Source organism: Bos javanicus, chromosome 2, assembly GCF_032452875.1.
Source record: "Bos javanicus breed banteng chromosome 2, ARS-OSU_banteng_1.0, whole genome shotgun sequence".
NCBI classification, from domain to species: domain Eukaryota; kingdom Metazoa; phylum Chordata; class Mammalia; order Artiodactyla; family Bovidae; genus Bos; species Bos javanicus.
Window position 1 is genome coordinate 101,164,610 of NC_083869.1, and position 15,887 is coordinate 101,180,496.

Sequence of the window (15,887 nt, forward strand, 5' to 3'; positions counted from 1 at the left end):
TCTGTGCTGAGAATGTCCATCTCCCTCCTATGTCCTCTAAACCTTTATCTTCCTCGAATTTGCTTTGCTAATACCAAAGTCCCAAACTTTAGGTCAAGTGCCATTTCCTTTCTTCGTATAAATTTTACAGGATTCTTGTCACTGACTGGAAAGAACAACAGTCAGAACATTGGCCACTGGTTGAACAACTAGGTGCCATCAATTAACTGGTTTTACAGGTTGCTTTACATACAATATTTCAAACCACAGGATGGCATTACTAGTTTGGTATTAATAACTTCAATTTACAAATAAACAAATGGAAGTTCAAATATCAAAGCATCTGATTACAGTCACAGATAATAAGTACTGGAGCTGAACATGACTCTTGGTCAATCTGACGACAAAATCTTGCTCTCTTTATTGTACCATGCTATTATCTCTTTAAAAAAAAAAGTGACAGAAACTTTGAGCTGAAAAGGACCTATAGTCTAACTCTCTAGATGATCATTTTCTTATCAGGGGGCCAAAGAGGTTCAATGAATGAACTGGGTTACAAAGCTCATTACCACAAATATCTCAAAATAGAGCTTAGGTCTATAGATTTACCCAGTCACTAACAATAAAACCTGTGGCAAAATTTCCTGATAGAATCAGAGAAAATCCAAAGAAAATTATTCGTTCAGATATTTCCCATACATATATTCTCTTTTTCTTGTGAAAATAATTTATTTGATGGGAACGTTTTCTACTATTACTGATATTGCTCTAAAATTGTTTAAGCCAGAATTATCAGTTGTCTGTCAACTGACAGCCATCAACAGGCTGTTAAGAGAGTCACCCAAGTTAAAAACATGTAGATTGGTGAGCATGTGAAATTGGTAAGTAGGATCAAACTAATAACATCACCAAACCATCGTGAACTACTAGGAGGGATAAATAAAATAAACTATGGTCACCTTCTAGCAGTTACCACTGCACATTCTATCATATAAATTATAAAGCCTAAAGAAAAATTGACAGATCAGATGTATCTTGAAATCTGTAGTTCTTGTTCATTTTGGAATTCAATGATATATATATATATATATATATATATATATAAAGGTAACCTGTGTGTGTGTGGGTAGCAAAGTTTTAGGTTTTTTTCTTTGGCGATCTTATGATGTAAGTTTACAAAAAGTCCCTATATTGATGGTTGAAAAAGAATTATCCATAATGTTAACATTACCTTAAATTTTATCTAGTTTAATTTGTTTGATTCATTTGGTAAAACTGAAAAATTAGCACTAAATACAGGTTAAAATGGAGACATTTAACCTAAAACCTCTCATATAATATCTTATAAAATAATCAAAGTTTAAAAATAAACTTAATTTTGGTAAATCATTTAAAAAATTTTATACACACAGACATACACACATATACAACTTAATTCTTTGACTTTTTCCAATGGAATAACAGCCTAAAGGTTTTTAAAATCATAATATTCTACTCCTCACTCATGTCATGGAATTAGTAATAAAAAGGAAAGAGGATTTTATTATTGAAATTAACTTTTTAGAGAGTAAAAAAAATAGCAAACGCAAATTACACATTTTAATAAATATATTTGATTTAACTTTTGAAATCCTATATAAGGTTTCCCAGGCAACCACAAATTAGTACTCAATAACTATAAAACAAATTAGTATTTGAACAAAAATACTTGAAATCATATTTGCCTTGGGAAAATACTCCTGGTAGAATGCTAAATTTGATTTTATTTAAGCCTCCTACAATCCTTGAGTTGAAATATTTTAAAATCCCTAATTTAGGTTACTGAATTCATCATTCAAAATAATGCTAATCTGAAAAATAGCAGTAAGGATCATTTTTAAAAATAACTGTTAATTCACTTAATTATGAGACTAATGACAGGGTAATTTAGCTGTTACATTTACAAAATACTCCAGATATCCTCAAATATTTTTAATAAGAATTATTTCTGTATTTTATATGATCATCTTAAAGGGGTAGGAGAAATGTCTAATTATAGCCAGAAACATTGCCCTGTTGCTGAGTAAGTCTTAGTGAGAAGGTGTTTTCTAATTCTGTTCCCATGGCCATGGGAAGGGAAGAAAGAGGCATGAGGAAGGTAACGGTCATGAGCCCAGTTTTGGTGAGAGGAAAGAGACTGGCAATAATGCACTTTGATTTCAAGCACATGAAGCTTTGAGAAATGATTTTCCTGGCCTACATCTTACAGAGATATGTATAAAATTATCTGATAATTAACTGAAACGTTCAGTTGACTAACTGTATTGTCTATGTAACTTGAAACAATACATCTCAGTTATTTTTTAATAATTCTTTTTTTTAATACATAGCCTGAATCAATTGGTCCTTTTCAAGTTGGTTTAAATATATATTAAATATTACATATTGCCTAAAATATATATATTAATGACATTCATCTCAGGTAAACAAAAACAACTTTCAGGAGAAATTTACAAACTTACTAAACACATCAGTAACTCTATCGAGTTTAGGTTTAATTCAAAAACATTAAGTAGGCTATTGTATCTGTGATAATCTTGTGATGGGTGGGCAGCGAAGTCAGATTAAGAACTCTGGATTCAGGAGAACAATTAAGATGTAGTCATGTAGCCACGTTATTGTTCATTTCCATCCTAAATCTGTTTCTTTTTTTTAAATCAATCTACTCATCTAGTCAAGGACCATTTTTATTCACTGAGTGAAATCATCTACTATTCTTATTATGGAATAAATTATATTTCAATATTTTATATATTTTCATAAACACATTTCTAGATCTGTGTTTATTCAATTGAAATGCAAATATACATGCATCAGTTTACTTTGGTGAATCAAAGGCAGAGGGTATGCCTCTGTTGGTTGGAACACCACCTACAAATACAAAAAATCCCAACTATGTGTAGAGAGGGCCTTGGAGCAAGAGAATGGCTCCACAAAGCTGCAATGGACAAAATATGGTGTTGAAAACTTAAGTTACAAAGATGAGAGTACTCTACCCCAAAGAGAGGCAAAATTAAGAATATTCTATATTTATAGTGTTGTATCAATTTGTGCTCATGCATGAATTGATTTACTACCCCTACTTCTTTTCTTCTCACTTCATTCCCAGTGAAGAGTGCCTGGAGTATCCGATGACAATATTACCTGATTATCTACTAAAGTAGCAATACCAAAGAGGTAACACTGAGCCATTAATAAGGCACTGGAATTGACACTTTAGTAGAGTATGAAAGAAGAAGAAAAAGAAGTGAATTAGAGCTGATACTCCATGTCATTTTAATAAATTGAGTGATTGTGTATTTTTCCACTATCAATTTTATATTAGACATTCTGTGAGCTAAAAACACAGAAGCTTATGTTTCTTAAAGGGATTTAAGGATTGAAGACAGTGTCTTTTATACTAGCAAGCTATAAATGGTGAAAGGGGGAAGTTCTAAAATGAAGATGGTTCATCAAATTAAGGGGAAAACATTTGCTTAATGTCTATATTTCAACTTCATTTGTTGCCAATCTAAAGAAACACAAATAGACTTTCTATTCTCACAGTGCTAAAATGGAATTGAAAATGTCATGACCCACTAAGACACATAAACTGGGTCATCAGAAATACACATAAAAATGGCTAATTTAAAGACACATCACAATTTCATGGTTAACAATGTGCGGCAAGTAGCCCAAGCACCTCTATGAATTATTAGTAACTTTTAACAAAAAACCACCCAGATCTTAGAAAAGTATAAAAATTTCCCAATACTCTAATAAATATTTATTAATATTAAAAATTCATAGAGTTCCAAGAATATTTTTTAAAAGTCTAGTTTATTTTCCTTGCCTTTACCAGCTGAATGAATCCTATATTCCCAGGACTCATGGAAATCTGTGTAACTATTTTTTTTTTTTTTCTGTGTAACTATTTAGAAATAGTTTCCTGGTGGTTCAGATGGTAAAGCGTCTGCCTACAATGTGGCAGACCTGGGTTCAATCCCTGGGTCAGGAAGATCTCCTGGAGAAGGAAATGGCAACCCACTCCAGTAATCTTGCCTGGAAAATCCCATGGACGGAGGAGTCTGGTAGGCTATAGTCCATGGGGTTGCACAGAGTCAGGTATGACTAAAGTGACTTAGCAGCAGCAGCAACAACTCTACTTTACTGTAGTAAATATCAAATGGACAGTACAGTAGGTGGGTAATTATTTCTGTATTTATAAACCAACAATCCTCATGAAAGTCACTGTAGATACAGTGAAACATCAATTAACCTAAATTTTCAACAGAGTACACTCAAATTTTTTGAATGTTTTTAACTCAGACCAAAAAGGTTTATTAAAAATGTTACAAAAATTTTTTAAATATATTTTTCAGCTTTAAAATGAATACTATTTGCAATTCAACTGAAAAGTCACTCTACTAATTTTATTTAGTTTCTACATTGCTGGATGTGAGACGGAGACATCCCAAAGTGTGTTATCTCCCTCAATATAATCTCTCTGAGATGATGGGTACATCATAACTTTGTGGATCTCTTCTTTTAGACCTGCAGTTAGAATAACTTCATGAGCATAGAAACAGAGTAGATTCATGTTTTACAGTCTTTTTCTTTTCTTATCAAACATGATACTTAGCTTGATCTTTCGTTTCCATGAGACATTTCTAACAATTAAAAGAAAAACCATCTTCACTAGTAATACAAATATTACTGTAAATTCTAAAAAATATTTTAAAAATATGATGCTATTTAAAAAGGAAATTCAAAACAAAAAGTAAAAATGTAACTGACTGTATGGTTGAATAAGAGTGTACGCCCTGAAGTTGATGATTTCAATTGAGGTAACAGTGATTCTAAGGTGTAGTTTCTCACTATAATGAAACTATCAGCCTTAGAGTATTGATATACGAAGCACAAAATATTTGAACAAAACCTCTTTGGACATCAGGAAACACTGAGCCTAGCCTCTAAATGCTCTTAATTACATAAGGAACGATGGATAAATTACTTAACTGTTTTGGGCTTCATTTTCTTCATGTGTAAATGAGAAATGTGGACTAAGAAAACGTCAATGTTCCCAGGATGTCTCATGTTTTAAGCATCTACTGACTAAATTGATTACTTAGAAGTCTTTTAAATCAATGTCTTTACTGTGATTTATCTCTCTTCCAAAAGAGTGTCATATTTTAAAACTCTGAGTGTATGACTTATTACTGTTTTGCTCTATGATACCTCTCTGAATTATAGTTAAAGCTATCATTACCTTTAAATCAAATTTCATATGACTGAAACTTTTTAAGAGTCAACGATCCACCTACCTTATCACAGTATCATTTCTTGTGTTTACATCAAAAAGAATTTAAATTTTTTACCAAAGGATTTAAAGACATTTAAATAAGGCCTTCTAAATGAGTTGGTTTTTCGCATTACTCAGATGTCTAAAAGTATATTAATCTGAGGTCCTTTTCCTCACCTGATTCTATGAGTACACATTCCAACCACCCTTTGGTACATTCTACCCTATGTTATCTCCTTGCAGGAGTTATAGTTAAAAATTACAGGAAAAGGGTGACATCCTGGAACTGGTGAAAATAAGTATCTGTCTCCTACACAGACCCATGGAAGGCAAAGACTGATTGAAAATTGTATTTCAAGAAGTTAATTAGATAAGGTGAAAATGATCCACTATTATATAAATACATGAGGACCACATTATAGGATAAATGTTTACCTAGCAAACTCTATTCTCTGCCCATGGGTATGGTAAAATATGTATAGGAGTACAAAAAGATCAAGTTACACAATGAAATTCTCCTATACCTTTTGAACCCTCATCATATTATTGCTATATTAAGAACTGTGGAAACTGAATCCCAAACTTCTTTTTGAAATGCTATTCAGATCTGAAGGCTGGAAGTCAAGACCCAGGCTACTTGCTGCTTTTCAGCAATCCAATACTAGCAGAATTCTGAAAAAGGAGTTTCACCATTGCCACCCCTGAATAAAAAGGAAAGAGAATAGATGTCAGGTAATATCAACATCAGATGTCACAGGCAGTCATCAGGTTATTCTTTCAGCTGCTTACCAGTATGACTCCTTTTATGTACCATAAGCACATTGGGCCCAATGCAAACCATGCCACAGACGTCACATTTCAGTTTACCATTCGGAAGCCGGATTCCTCCCTCGCCTTGAAGCTCCTGGACTTTCCTGTTGTCTGCCACCTCGCTGCTTTCAATTAGGGGTTCTTCTAGGCTGCTACCCTCATCATGGCCCCTGATCTCATCTTCGCGGCTCAGGGGTTTCCTGTCACACTCTTCATCACTCTGCATTTCTAGCTTTACTGAATTTGCTGTAATTTAAAGAAGAAAGAAAGACATTTTGAGTGCATGTTATATGTAGTCACCTACATCTCTTTCCCACACATTGCCATTCTATTAACATGGCTGGAAATACTGTAGAATACAGCATATTCTCTATAGAATAAAGTCCATCCCTCATGCAACATTATATGTGCTTTGCTCCAAGGTACTCCAGTGAAGCTTCGGTATGAAAGTGAAGATGACCTAGAGAAGCTCAAGGTAAAGAGAATGATGCTTTATTTTTACACACATGTTTTTCTTTAATTCAGGGGTACACTTTTTAAGCAACTCTTTAAACAACTGGTATTGTTAGATTTTTGAGTTTGTCATTAAGGTGACTGAGACAGGATTATGAAAAGGCGAAGATGAGATACTACTTAACCCACTGAGCTACACCTTTTCTATATATCGGAGAAGGCAATGGCACCCCACTCCAGTACTCTTGCCTAGAAAATCCCATGGACGGAGGAGCCTGGAAGGCTGCAGTCCATGGGGTCGTTGAGGGTCGGATACGACTGAGTGACTTCACTTTCACTTTTACACATTGGAGAAGGAAAGGGCAACCCACTCCAGTGTTCTTGCCTGGAGAATCCCAGGGACGGGGGAGCCTGGTGGGCTGCCGTCTATGGGGTCGCACAGAGTCGGACACAACTGAAGTGACTTAGCAGCATATATATACATACACACACACACACAAGTCATAGTCTCTGTTTTCCATTAGAGCGCTTGTGTAAACCTGCCTTTGAAATGAGCAAGAGAAACAACTCGGGATGTTAAGCCAGCAAATGTCTTAGACACATGAAGTCATCCAGGCAAGGCAAATATTCTAAAAATCAGACTAAATAATACAGTCAGTTGAAAGTTATATAGATAAAGGGCAGAGTGCACAGAAGTCACATGCTCTTAAGCTACTTTGCTTTTTTATTTCCTGTGTGAAAAAAGTTCTCCATAGAACATATTAGTCTGCAAATCAAAGTATTCCAACTTTAATCTATGCACACCAAAAAGCAGTGAATGACAGGAATGGCATAGCATGCATGCACACACTTGTGACTGTTAAGAAATTTAATGCCTTCTGTTTGCTGTTTTTGGATCATCCCACAGAAAAGTTGGAATTTTGTTAGCACAGCCCTCATGCTGGATTGCTGACAGAGTCCTTTCACAGAGCAGAAGCAAGGTTTAAGAGAATACCAGGTTTTATCCACTGATCTTGAAAATTTCTCAAGAAACCATATCAAAGTTACTAAGCAAAACAATTTATTTGGTATTACTTGAATAGAGGAAATATTTTCATAAAAAGGAAGTACATTTTTTTTTTACGGCAATTGTTTTCTTAGAGAAACCACCCCTTCTCTGCCTCGTTGTTAGTTCTTATGACAGGCAGCACATACTATCAAAATGACTCCTCCATGCTCCCTCCATGGAACTCCCCTGTGAACCACAGACAGTGTGGTACAACGTGGGGATCACTAGATTTAGTTAGGAGAACTGGCTTTGACATTTACTGCAATATAATCTTGAACCAGTTACTTAACCTCTGAATATTATGTCTTTCATTTACAAAGTGGAGATGAATTCAGATTACAGAATAAAGTTTAAGCACAATAGTTTAGCTATTAAGAGCAAAGTTTCTAGCAGTGGCACTTAGTATTATAAAAGGAGTGTCACGCTGTGCATATTACTAAGTTCTCCATGTCCTCTACAAAATCGGGATGATAATGGCACCCACTTCCTAGGACAGATGTAAGCATTAAATGTCTAAATATAAAAAATGGGCTTACCATTATTTTTCTTTGGACAAAAGTGTTTTTATTCCATAAAGTTTTTGTAAAGATCAATTAATGTAACAGTACGTAAACTAACCTAAGAACTACAAAGGGATACACAGCCTTCTTGCCTCATCTCTAACAGAATATGTATATCTTGGGTTTTACCCTATTTACAAATTAGCACTGCTTTACTGGGTTTTGAGAAAAGTATGGACAATATTTTTCCATCTTAATATTTCCAATATGCTAAGATATTTGTGGCATACAAGAAGTATTTCAGGTAGTATTCCCTGAAGCATTTTAATTAACTGATTAAGAATTTTCTTTAAGGTATTTTCTTATATGTTTAAAGAATCCATTAACAGAATAACAAAAAATGAATCATTGTAAAGGATTAGATTTAGAAAAGGCAGAGGAACCAGAGATCAAAATGCCAACATCCACTGGATCGTCAAAAAAGCAAGAGAGTTCCAGAAAAATATCTATTTCTGCTTTATTGACTATGCCAAAGCCTCTGACTGTGTGGATCACAACAAACTATGGAAAATTCTTAAAGAGATGGGAATACCAGACCACCTAACCTGTCTCCTGAGAAATCTGTACACAGGTCAGGAAGCAACACTTAGAACTGGGCATGGAACAACAGACTGGTTCAAAATTGGGAAACCGGTATGTCAAGGCTGTATATTGTCACCCTGCTTATTTAACTTATATGCAGAGTACATCACGAGAAACACTGGGCTGGATGAAGCACAATCTGGAATTAAGATTACTGAGAGAAATATCAATAACCTCAGATATGCAGATGACATCACCCTTATGGCAGAAAGTGAAGAGGAACTAAAAAGCCTCTGATGAAAGTGAAAAAGAAGAGTGAAAAAGCTGGCTTAAAACTCAACGTTCAGAAAACGAAGATCATGGCATCTGGTCCCATCACTTCAAGGCAAATAGATGGGAAACAATGGAAACAGTGAGAGACTTATTTTGGGGGGCTCCAAAATCACTTCAGATGGTCACTGCAGCCATGAAATTAAGACACTTGCTCTTTGGAAGAAAAGTTATGACCAACCTAGATAGCATATTCAAAAGCAGAGACATTACTTTGCCAACAAAGGTCCATCTAGTCAAAGTTATGGTTTTTCCAGTGGTCATGTATGGATGTGAGAGTGGACCTTAAAGAAAGCTGAGCACTGAAGAATTGATCCTTTTGAACTGCGGTGTTGGAGAAGACTCTTGAGAGATCCTTGGACTGCAAGGAGATCCAACCAGTCCATCCTAAAGGAAATCAGTCCTGAATATTTGTTGGAAGGACTCATACTGAAGCTGAAAATCCAATACTTTGGCCACCTGATGCGATGAACTGACTGATTTGAAAAGACCCTGATGCTAGGAAAGATTGAAGGAGGGAGGAGAAGGGGACGATAGAGGATGAGATGGTTGGATGGCATCACCGACTCAATGGACATGAGTCTGAGTAAACTCCAGGAGTTGGTGACGGACAGGGGAGCCTGGTGTGCTGCAATCCATGGGGTTGCAAACAGTCAGACACGACTGAGCGACTGAACTGAACTGAACTGAGCTGAAAGGATAAAAAATGAAAATTATGTCCTTTTCTACCTAAAGTTCACCCATTCCTCAGTTCTGGTCTCAAAATCAACCATAATCCTTGTCTTCTATTTAGAATTGTGTGTGTACATGTGTGTACATATGTGTATACATGTGTACATACAGGTCACTCTTTTTACACAAAATGAGCTGACTTTAACGTTCCTTTCTTCAGTTAATAATATCTGTTCAATATTTTCCACATTAGTACAAAGAAATCGGGCTTCCCAGGTGGCTTAGTGATATAAAGAATCCTTTGCAGGAGCTGCAGAAGATGTGGGTTCCATCCTCGAGTTGGGAAGATTCCCTGGAGAAGGAAATGGCAACCCACTCCACTATTCTTGCCTGGGAAAACCCATGGACACAGGAGCCTCGTGGGCTACGGTCCATGGGTCACAAAAGTGTCAGATACAACTGAGCAACTGAGCACACAGGCACAAACACAGAAATCTACACTGTTCGTTTCCAATATCTGCATAAAATCTATTTTACAAACATAATATATTCACCCAGGCTATTATTTATTTAGTGCTATTATAGACATTATTGTCTAATATACCATACAAAACTGTTAATCTGCTAAAAACCAGTTATTTTACTTTAGACTTTTAATCTGCATTTTTTATTGTGAATGAAGTTGGGTATCTTTTTCATGTTTAAATGTGTTCTCTCTCTTTTTTTTTTTTTTTTAGAAATGCCTATCAAAATTCTTTGCCCATTTTTCCACTAGGTTGTCAGCCTTTCTCACTGAATTTAAATGCTTTATATAGTAAGGAACTTAGCCCTGTGTCTGATATGTTTTGCAAAAACTTTGGTATATCTTTTTACTCCAGGGTATTTTTTTGGCATGTATGTTAAATTTTTTACATTTTGAATTTTAACATTTTTGTTAAACATAACATATTTAAGCCATAACAATTATGACTTCTGGATTCCATATCTTGCTTCAATACTTTTTCCATATTCCGAGAAATTCTTCCACTTTTTTTCTGAGAAGGAAAACTGTTCTAATCAATGTAAAAATACTACCGGTTACTCTACACAGTCCCATGTTTCATTTGTAACTGTCACATAAAGGGAAAATTAAGAAAGAAAACAAATGAAAAATATGACTTAATGTAGCATGATTTCATATACCAGCCTGTGAGCAAATTTTCCCACACATTAAAGTCATGTACTAAAGATCACAAATTTCACGGCAATGCTATCACTTACATTCTTAAACTAGTCAACATCTGATAAGCTGCCTTTAATGAGTATAAAGTCTACCCACATTTAATTTCAGGAACTGAAGAAAGGTATATCTAAAAGAAGTTAAGTCTGAACGTATGGGCCTCTTCAATTTCAAAAGAGTACAAAATTATGACTTGATGTTCTACTAAATTATCTTTTCCCTCAGGAGAATATTAGAATATGGACAGTAAAACAACATTAAACATTAGTAAAAATGTCATTTAACAAATTTATCAGGGCTTCCCTGCTGGCTCAGTGGTAAAAGAATCCACCTGCCAATGCAGGAGACATGGGTTTGATCTCTGGTCCGGGAAGATCACACATGCAACAGAGCAGATAAGCCCAAGTGCCACAACTATTAAGCCTGTGCTTAAGAGCCCAGGAGCCTCAAATACTGAGTACCCACAGGCCACAACTGCTGCAGCCTGAGAGCCCTAGAGCACATGCTCTGAAACAAGAGATGTCATTACAATGAGAAGCCCGTGCATTACATCTAGAGGGTAGCCTCTGCTTGCAACAACCAGAGAAAAGCCCATGCAGCAACGAACCCAGCAGTAAATAAATAAAATTTAAAACAGTTTAAAAAGTCCAGTTTATGAGATGTTACCATTATGGTTAGAACTTTCTTTTCTATCTACAGAAGAACATACTTGAGATGAATATCCAAAAGCATAGATTTACTAGAACTAAATATAAAAGAAGTGGTAAACTATAGTAAGAAACTAAGATAAGAAAGCTTTCTAAAGTGAACAATGCAAAGAAATAGAGGAAAATAATAGAATGGGAAAGAAGAGAGATCTCTTCAGGAAGATTAGCAATACCAAGGGAACATTTCATGCAAAGATATGCACAATAAAGGACAAAAATGGTATGGACCTAACAGAATTAGAAGATATTAAGAAGAGGTGGCTAGAATACAGAGAAGAGCTATATAAAAAAGGTCTTAATGACCTGGATAACCACGATGGTGTGATCAGTCACCTAGAGCCAGACATCCTGGGGTGCGAAGTCAAGCAGGCCTTAGGAAGCATTACTAGGAACAAAGCTAGTGGAGGTTATAGAATTCCAGCTGAGCTATTTCAAATCATAAAAGATGATGCTGTTAAAGTACTGCTCTAAATATGCCAGAAAATTTGGAAAACACATCAGTGGCCACAGGAATAGGAAAGGTTAGTTTTCGTTCCAACCCCAAAGAAGGACCATGCCAAAGAATGTTCAAACTACCACACAACTGTACTCATATCACATGCTGGCAAAACAATGCTCAAAATCCTTCTAGCTAGGCTTTAACAGTATGTGAACTGAAAATTTCCAGATGTGCCAACTGGATTTAGAAAAGGCAGAAGAGCCAGAGATCAAATTTCCAACATCCACTGGACCACAGAAAATACAAGGGATTTCCAGAAAAAACATCTACTTCTGCTTAATTGACTATGCCAAAGCCTTTGACTGTGTGGATCACAATAAACTGTGGAAAATTCTGAAAGAGATGGGAATACCAGACCACCTGACCTGTCTCCTGAGAAATCTGTATGCAGGTCAGGAAGCAACAGCTGGAACTGGACATGGAACAACAGACTGGTTCCAAATTGGGAAAGGAGTACGTCAAGGCTGTATATTGTCACCTTGCTTATTTAACTTATATGCAGAGTACATCATGAGAAATGCTGGGCTGGATGAAGCACAAGCTGGAATCAAGATTGCTGGGAGAAATACCAATAACCTCAGATATGCAGATGACACCACCCTTATGGCAGAAAGCAAAGAGGAACTAGAGAGACTCTTGATGAAAGTGAAAGAGAGTGAAAGAGCTGGCTTAAAACTCAACATTCAAAAAACGAAGATCATGGAACCCAGTCCCATCACTTCATGGCAAATAGATGGGGAAACAACGGAAACAGTGAGAGACTTCATTTTGGGGGGCACCAAAATTATTGCAGATGGTGACTGTAGCCATGAAATTAAAAGACACCTGCTCCTTGGAAGAAAAGCTATGACAAACCTAGACAGCATAATAAAAAGCAGAGACATTACTTTGCCAACACAGGTCCATATAGTCAAAGCTAAGGTTTTTCCAGGAGTCTAGTAAGGATGTGAGAGCTGGACCATCAAGAAGGCTGAGTGCTGAAGAACTGATGCTTTCAAACTGTGGTGCTGCAGAAGATTCAGTGAGAGTCCCTTGTAGGGCAAGGAGATCAAACCAGTCAATCCTAAAGGAAATCAACCCTGAATATTCACTGGAGGGAATGATGCTGAAGCTAAAGTTCCAATACTTGGGCTACCTGATGCAAAGAGCTGACTCACTGGAAAAGACCCTGATGCTGGGAAAGATTGAAGGCAGGAGGAGAAGCAGACGACAGAGTATGAGATTGATGGTATCACTGATTCAATGGACATGAGTTTGAGCATATTTCGGGAGACAGTGTCGGACAGGGAAGTCCAGCATGCTGCAGTCCGTGAGATCACAAAGATTTGGACATAACTTAGTGACTGAACAACAAAACTATAGTAATCTTTTCTCTAACAGTATTATACTCTGAGGAATTATATATTTGCCTTGTATGAATATATATGCTATAGTAAATAACAATTCATATTTATTGATATAGTAAATCAATAAAATCCAACACATTTTAATATATACACGGCATAGGTTTTTTCATAAATATGGTGGATGTGCTTATTCACTCAGTCATGTCTGACTCTTTGAGACCCCATGGACTGGAGCCCACCAGGCTCCTCTGTTCTTGGGGATTCTTCAGGCAAGAATATTGGAGTGGGTTGCCATTCCCTTCTCCAGAGATCCTCCCATCCCAGGGATCGAACCCAGGTCTCCTGCATATCAGGCAGATTTTTTACCATCTGAGCCACCATGGAAGCTAAATATGGTGTCCTATTGTACAAATAAAATTCCATTCTAATTAATATTTAGCTCATCTTACCAAAATTAAGTTGAAATTCTAAGATAAAAGTGATTACTTTTTCCTACTTAAAGAACCTACAAGATATTCTATTATTTATTTCTACTACTTAGGATTTTTCTAATTAATCTAGGGCATCTAATATTTTAACTATTAATGATTAAATTTGTGTTTGGGAAATGTATACTCTAAATTATAAATTACATAATGACTGTAGTTACATGAAGTCACTATAAATTAATCATGGAATAAAAATCAAAGTCGTGGCGCTATCAAATTTTTGAAATTAAACTTTAACTCTTTATCATATAGTATTCCTTTTATAATTTGGTTAAAAGAAAGGCATTCTAATACATGGCTAATTTCTTCTAAGAAAATGTTAGTATAAATGAAATCTTATTACTATATATCAACAACAAGAATTACTTTTCATGCTTATTTTCTTGATAGAAAATGAAGAATGTAAAAATTCAAGCATATCCGTGTGAAATTATACACATTTTAATATATTGAGAAGCATTAACAGTTTAATGAAAACAATATTTTGTCAGAATAATTAGCAATGAAAAAAGGATGTGAAATAAGATTTTAATTGATCAATTTGTTCTTTGTTATTCAATATTGTAGCCACAAATAACTATGATATACAGAAAAATACCTATAATAAACATTTATTCAATGAAAAAATAAAATGTTTATTATAGGTATTTTTTTTCCCTTTAACTTGAAGGAGATGATACAGTTCACAGTTTTAAATAAAGAAGAGTCGAATTTTAAAGTATCCAAAAAAGTTACACTGATTCTTTGTTACGTTGATTCTTTTAGTACACTTGGAGGTTTGTAAACACAATTAAAGGATAATAATTGTTGACTGAAAAGACTTTTATAATCAATTTTATACAGATAAAGCTTTGAATATATTTCAGGATAAAATATTCTACATATATAGTTATGAAAAAAAATTGCTTCATAATGCAAACGTTTAAGGATTAAAGATTTATCCCCTTCTTTGTGCTTTCCAACTACTATTCTTGAACTTTAGGATATAGTTTATAGATTCTATAAAAATGCATGTTTTAATCATCTCCATTTACATGTGATCACCCCAATGCCAAGAAGTAAAGAGATTCACATAAAAGCTCTTATAAATGATTCCCAGGCCAAAGAAATTTCAATAATAAAAGCTTTTCAGTAAACATACTGGATTGTCTACACTCAAAGCCTTCATAATTATCAGTTTCAAGATACATACTACTGAGTGGATAAAGTTACACTGGACTTGTCTTAAATTCAGTAGCATGGTATTAAATAAAATGATAACCTAATAAGGGTATTTACACAGCTAAACATATATACAGATCACTGCTTTTAAAAAAAAAAAAAAAGGGCAGAAAACCAAATGGGGAAAAATCATGCTGTTTTGTGTAACTGTTAAAACACATTATTTTAATTCAGTCTATTTCATAATGAAGTTTTCATTACCACTACTATACTTTAAAAACTAAAGACAATTCAAAATCCAAATGTATACCACTTAAAAATGAAATGCACAATGCTGTTACATACATTAATAGACCTCACACAGTAGAGCCCATCTACTTCAACCAATAAGACACAAGGACCAAAATGAAATCTGTTTAAAACTCATTGAGCCAGCAAATATTTATTATGTGCCTAATACTGTGCCGCCCAAAAAGTTTATTTGCCATCGATACTTTGCTAAAATTGATTATGAAGGTTTAAGACTAAAAGCTGAAGAATTTTTCACTTAAATAAGAAACCTGTATTAGCAGGATGGTATGTACCCAGCTCAAGGAAGAGTTTATGAGTAAGAAGTACAGGAAATATTTTACTAGCATGTAATTTGGTTACATACTGAATTTATTGACCTAAATAGTACATAAATGTGGAGAGATTTTTCCTTAGAAATTCCTATTTTTTATTAACTTGACCAAATTACCAACTTATGTAAGATGGTATGAGAGCATTTGATT

At 34.9% G+C, this 15,887-nt stretch overlaps 1 protein-coding gene across 15 annotated transcripts in view; it reads right to left on the reverse strand.

Moving 5' to 3' along the window:
- Positions 1-15,887, reverse strand: part of IKZF2 (IKAROS family zinc finger 2) — a 204,151-nt gene that overhangs the window by 67,984 nt on the left and 120,280 nt on the right. For 13 of the 15 annotated variants that reach the window (XM_061383952.1, XM_061383900.1, XM_061383883.1 and 10 more), the window contains one exon: positions 6,089-6,355. In XM_061383952.1, coding sequence (XP_061239936.1) covers positions 6,089-6,355 — 267 coding nt within the window. The remainder of the gene's footprint in view (positions 1-6,088; positions 6,356-15,887) is intronic. The other 2 variants (XM_061383980.1, XM_061383960.1) reach the window with 1 other exon arrangement.